This window comes from Gopherus evgoodei, chromosome 1, assembly GCF_007399415.2.
Source record: "Gopherus evgoodei ecotype Sinaloan lineage chromosome 1, rGopEvg1_v1.p, whole genome shotgun sequence".
NCBI classification, from domain to species: domain Eukaryota; kingdom Metazoa; phylum Chordata; order Testudines; family Testudinidae; genus Gopherus; species Gopherus evgoodei.
Window position 1 is genome coordinate 35,956,267 of NC_044322.1, and position 6,045 is coordinate 35,962,311.

Sequence of the window (6,045 nt, forward strand, 5' to 3'; positions counted from 1 at the left end):
TTCTCTGAACCTTTTCTAGTGCCAGTATATCTTTTTTGAGATGAAGAGACCACATCTGTACGCAGTATTCAAGATGTAGGCATACCATCGATTTATATAAGGACAATAAGATACTCTCCATCTTATTCTCTATCCCCTTTTTATTGATTCCTAACATCTTGTTTGCTTTTTTGACTGCCACTACACATTGCGTGGACATCTTCAGAGAACTATCCACGATGATGCCAAGATCTTTTTCCTGATTTGTTGTAGCTAAATTAGCCCCCATCATATTGTACATATAGTTGGGGTTATTTTTTCCAATGTGCATTACTTTACATTTATCCACATTAAATTTAATTTGCCATTTTGTTGACCAATCACTTAGTTTTGTGAGATCTTTTTGAAGTTCTTCACAGTCTGCCTTGGTCTTAACTATCTTGAGCAGTTTAGTATCATCTGCAAACTTTGCCATCTCACTTTTTACTTCTTTCTCCAGATCATTTATGAGTAAGTTGAATAGGATTGGTCCTAGGACTGACCCTTGGGGAACACCACTTGTTACCCCTCTCCATTCTGAGAATTTACTATTTATTTCTACCCTTTGTTCCCTGTCTTTTAACCAGTTCTCAGTCCATGAAAAGACCTTCTCTCTTATCCCATGACAACTTAATTTACGTAAGAGTCTTTGGTGATGGACCTTGTCAAAGGCTTTCTGGACATCTAAGTACACTATGTCCACTGGATCCCCCTTGTCCACATGTTTGCTGACCCCTTCAAAAGAACTCTAATAGATTAGTAAGACACGGTTTCCCTTTACAGAAACCATGCTGACTTTTGCCCAACAATTTATGTTCTTCTACGTGTCTGACAATTTTATTCTTCCCTATTGTTTCAACTAATTTGCCCGGTACTGATGTTAGACTTACCAGTCTGCAATTGCTAGCATCACCTCTAGAGCCTTTTTTAAATACACCTCTATCCTCATATAACGCTGTCCTCGGGAGCTAAAAAAAATCTTACTGCGTTATAGGTAAAACCATGTTACATCGAACTTGCTTTAATCTGCCGGACCACGCAGCTCTGCTCCCCCCGGAGTTATGCTTTACCGTGTTATATCCAAATTTGTGTTATATTGGGTAGCGTTATAACGAGGTAGATGTGTATTGGCATTACATTAGCTATCTTCCAGTCACTGGGTACAGAAGCCGATTTAAAGGACAGGTTACAAATCATAGTTAATAGTTCCACAACTTCACATCTGAGTTCTTTCAGAACTCTTGGGTGAATGCCATCTGGTCCCAGTGACTTGCTACTGTTAAGTTTATCAATTAATTCCAAAATCTCCTCTAGTGACACCTCAATCTGTGTCGTACTTTAAATCCATGAGTTTTGCTTGCATGTGTTACAGGATGATTCCCCTAACACATTTCTACTGCAGAAAAGTATGCAACTCTTTATATGGACAGTCAAAGTGAGTTCAGAACTTTCACACAACTTTTTTTCCATAGGGATATATATATTATTTTCATTTCTGCCCGTGATGGGGGGAGAGTTTCCCTCATTCACTCTTTGACAGAAATTTTTGAATTTGTAGGGAATTTTTTTTGTTACCATTCTTTTTATCCACTATCATTTTTGATTGAACTGATTGTCGAAATAAAGTCAAATACAATCTACATCCTAGAAGCAAAGAGTTATGTTTTCTCTAGGGATTTTCATTATACTTGTTGTATTTATTAGTCTTCACTTGTTTTTGTGTCTTTTGTATCTATCTAACCCAAGTGCCAGTATTCTCTGATGTTGCCGTCCCATTCTTATCCTGAAGTTTTTGCTTTAACTTCTTTCACTATACCCCAAGTTATTGTACTAAGGGAATTATTCCTCAAGCCAAGGAAAGTGGGATACAGCTTTCTCCTTCTCCACAACCTCTGAAAAATTGTTCAGTTGGCCAAAAAGGCTGCAAAAGAGTGACATGAGATGCTCCCTTCCTTAATCCTCTCAGCTACTACTAGCAAAGGGACTGTATTCTATACAAGTTATATATTCAAGAAAAAAAGACTATGTTTAGCAACATTTTTTAAAAATACAAGTGTTTAGACATTAGAAAAATCAGTGGCAAAGTTACAATTTAAAACAAATCTAAAATACTGGAAATTATGGAAACTGACAATTTAAGTGCCCCAAAAAATCTTAACTGTCTTTCTATGCCCATCATCCTGTGCATTCTCTATTTACAGCAGATTTGGCTATGAAAAGCATCCCAGCATAGCAAGCAATTCAAAACTAACATGTCAAAACCTTTGGCCAATAACCTAGTTTTGACTGCCTCCATTTTTTCATGATACCAGAAACTAGATTCTCAGAAATGACGAGCACATATCATGCTAAATAAAACCAGGTTTCTTAAAGTGGAGCCCATTAAACTGGGGCATGCAAAAACACTGGTACATCTCTACCCCGATATAACGCTGTCCTTGGGAGCCAAAAAAATCTTACGTTATAGGTGAAACTGCATTATATCAAACTTGCTTTGATGCACTTGAGTGCGCAGCCCCAGGCCCCACAGAGCACTGCTTTACCGTGTTATATTTGAATACATGTTACATGCGATCATATTATATCGAGGTAGAGGTGTACTAGTAACTTTTGAAAATGTAGGCCCTCTTCAAAAGGATCTCAAGGAAACAGCAATTTTATCTAACAATATATTTCACTAAAATGCAAATGGTATAACTCTGAATACCTCAGTATACCTCTGAAATTGATGCTCATGTTTTCATGAATGGAAGCACACAGCAAATAATCCTACCAGGCTCAGACTGTGCATATTTGGCTTTCAAAAAACTAAAGAACAAAAGGAGTGGGAGAAGTATCCAGAATCTGGTCCTTGAAGTATAATAAAATGTTAATTCATGCTACATCATAAACATGAAAAATCCAATTAGTCAAACAAAGAAACTTCTGGAAATAATGCAGTGCAAGGATGGGCCAACCATCTCAACCCAACTTAACATGCTCTCTTACTCAAAGAATCATTTTCCATTTTCTACTACTGAAAATTAAAAGGTAAGTCTCAGATTATCTGTGTAAAACAAGTGGGACTGGTAGGTGGGAGGTGAAGGCAGCTGGACATGCAGCTGGACAGGCAACAGCGTGCACAAGTGGGGACAGAAATGGAGACGATAAGGCAGGTGGCAATCAGTGTATGGAAGTGGGACCATGGCAAGGTATGGAAGAAAGAACTGTACCAGGCGGAGGAGCAAGAGAAGAGAAGCAATAAAGCTGGTGGCAGTGACACTAGCACCGATTGTACTGACAAGGGAAAGGAGACGAGGCTGCGGGGAAACATCTGTCCCACTCTGCCCACAACACGCACACAGAGGCCGTGAGGGGACGACGACATAAGGACTGTCTCACTCCCCCCCACACACACGGTGTCGGGGGGGTGTAGGTTAGGCGACTGTAGGGGCGAGGTCCGTCCCAGTCCGTTTACGCCCCCCCCCCCCATGCCCGTGCGGGATGCAAACACCGAGACAAGACCTGTCCCTCCACACGGCGCCTGGAGCGGAAGGGGGAGGCCTGCCCGACGCCCTCGCAGACACGTAGGGGGGAGGAGGTCCTTACCAGGCGGATGAAGCCGAAGCCGCGGTCGCGGTTGATAAAGACCTCGCTGGGCTCCCCGTAGCGCTCGAAGAGGCGCTTGAAGTCCTCCTCGGTGATGTCGGTGGGCAGGTTCCCCACGAAGAGACGGCAACGCTGCGTGTAGCTCTTTTCGCCGGGCTTGAGGAAGCTCTTGATGTCGATGGTGAACCCGACCTCCTGCTCCTCGTCGCCAGCCTCTTTGACCTGCGCCAGCGCCATCGCCCCTACCTCGTTGTCCGCCTCCAGGCCCCGCATCCCCTTCAGGCCGCCGCCCCCCACCATGCCGAGCGGGGCCGCCGGGGAGCTGTTTTCGATCCGCACTTGTTTCAAGTTCCGGCTGTTCGCTGCCATGTTTCGTCTTCCCTCGGTCTCTCTCGCGCTCTCAGGGGGTCACGGAGCCGCACTTACCCGCCGCAGCCGCGGATCCGACCAGCAGAGAGCGAATTCAAAATGGCGGCGGCCCCAACCCCAACGAGTTAACGTCTCTGAGGAAAGCCCCGCCCTCCAACTGCCCAGCCGTTGCGCCTGCGCAGTGACTCCCACCGGCGGGAGGAAGGGGGCGTGGAAGCGGGGACTAGAGAGCGCGCGTCGTGCCCTACGCCAATTGGGTGGGGCAGCTTTGCTTGTGTCCGGGAATGTCCTATTCTCTGTGCTGGGACATTCATGCCATGGCGCTTTTCAGAAGAGCATGGGGTTGTCCAGGCTGTTAAATCCTTGCCGCACGGTTCTTGGCAGCTACCCTCTACCGAAGCGGTTGTGGTTTAGTGGATCTCTCTCTACAGCGAGTGAAGCAGTTTTGGGTCCTTCATCGTAAAGCTACGTTATATCTAAAGGCCTGAAAAAGTCTGGGGTTTCATTATAGTAGTTACTGCCCTAAAGTGCTTACTCGCTTAATCCTGCAGACACACGTGCAGAACATTACTAGCAGTACTCCCCTAATTTGCATGTGTATATTTGGCGGATCAGGCCCTTGAAAATAAACAACATTCAAAACAAGCAGGGGGTAAGGAGAGATGGGATGCCTGACTGCTACTTAATCACATTTTCACACAAGCAGTTTATTTGTTCTTAATTCTGAGACAAGGTTCTGCTGAACTAGAGAGAGATGTGTGCTGTATTCCCAATTTGTATAACCCATCACTTTGTAATCAGTAATAAGGATTGTGAAAGGCACAGAATTATTAATGCTGGTTAGTAAAACAGGTGAATGAGTCTAGATTAGAATCTGTGGTTGCCTAGAGCTAGGTCTTAGTACGTTATATATTCTCCTGTACCTAGGCCAAAGTATATAGGGATAGGGAAAAGCTGCAGCAGGTTGAAGAGGATAATGACCATCATCATGTATTTTTGTCTGTCCCACCTGAAGCTTTGGCTCTGATTGGAAAATGCTAAAGTACCAGGGAGCTGCATGTGCCATGCTAATGGCATGTTATGGGATTTTGGTGTATTTCCAAAAATAGCCTGTTCTGTGTGAGACAAAGACAGGCAGTGGCAATTGTCAAAACCTTTAACTTGGAAAAATATGAATGGATTTTTATGAGGCCAATAAAGAGCCCTTCTCAGAACTATCTCCCTGCCAAAGTTCAAAATAAAACTGCAAACAATGGAGGTGTTAGAACTCTTTTTAAAAAGTTGAAATAATTTTTCATTGTAGACAATGTTGTGGGTCACTTCAAATGAAACCTCAGCTATTCAGAGGATTACAAGAGAATATCATTACAGTGCCATCTGGTGATTAAATCCAGGATTGTCTCAATAATTTTAATCAAATCAAGTGGAAAGAAAAAATGGGAAACCTAGAATAAATTGTCTATCCTTTGTGGTCTTAGAGAAATAAGATGGCAAGGACTTCTAATTTAAAAAGTATTAGTGGGCTTCCTTTCTCTGTTCAATTACTACTAAGCATAATTATACAAGGTAAGGCTGCTGGGTCTAAATGGAAAGCGTAATCTTCTAAACATACCACATTTACAAGATGCTCCATCAAATTAACCAAACGTAGTTATTACAACACTTATTTGCAGGCCATGTCATTAGAATCTGGAAAAAGTGAGGGGAAAAGCCAATGTCTCTGAATATATCTTCACTTTTACTCCTATAGGTAATTCTGATTTTAGTCAAGGAAACAAAGGCTGCCAGAAATTTGATTGTCAGACTCACCAGTTTGAGCTTGAGGAAAACATCCCAACTTTTCTAAAGAAATAACTTTAAAGTTGTATCCCTCACAAACATTGCTAGTTCACAGAATATATGTTTGTCAATATTTTCCAACTAAAGTACTTCGCCTGTACTCCAGATTACACGAAAGATATACTCAGACTCCCAACTAAAATAGAAAGCAGTGTACTAATCCTTCCACCGGGTAATGCAGCAACATCTGAAATATAATATGCCCTCAACTACTTCTTACCAGTCACTTAA

General features: G+C 42.6%; 1 protein-coding gene across 10 annotated transcripts in view; it reads right to left on the minus strand.

Annotated features, from left to right (window-relative positions):
• The window catches only part of PSPC1 (paraspeckle component 1), a 120,381-nt gene extending 116,220 nt beyond the window's left edge, over nucleotides 1–4,161 (minus strand). For 5 of the 10 annotated variants that reach the window (XR_004000243.1, XR_004000244.1, XR_004000245.1 and 2 more), the window contains exon 1: nucleotides 3,607–4,150. Coding sequence is in view for 6 of the 10 variants with exons in the window: in XM_030561428.1 (XP_030417288.1) it covers nucleotides 3,607–3,975 (369 nt within the window). In the remaining 4 variants the exon portion in view is untranslated. Of the gene's footprint in view, nucleotides 1–3,606 lie in introns of all 10 variants that reach the window. The other 5 variants (XR_004000241.1, XM_030561404.1, XM_030561382.1 and 2 more) reach the window with 4 other exon arrangements.
• Nucleotides 4,162–6,045: the final 1,884 nt, after the last annotated feature.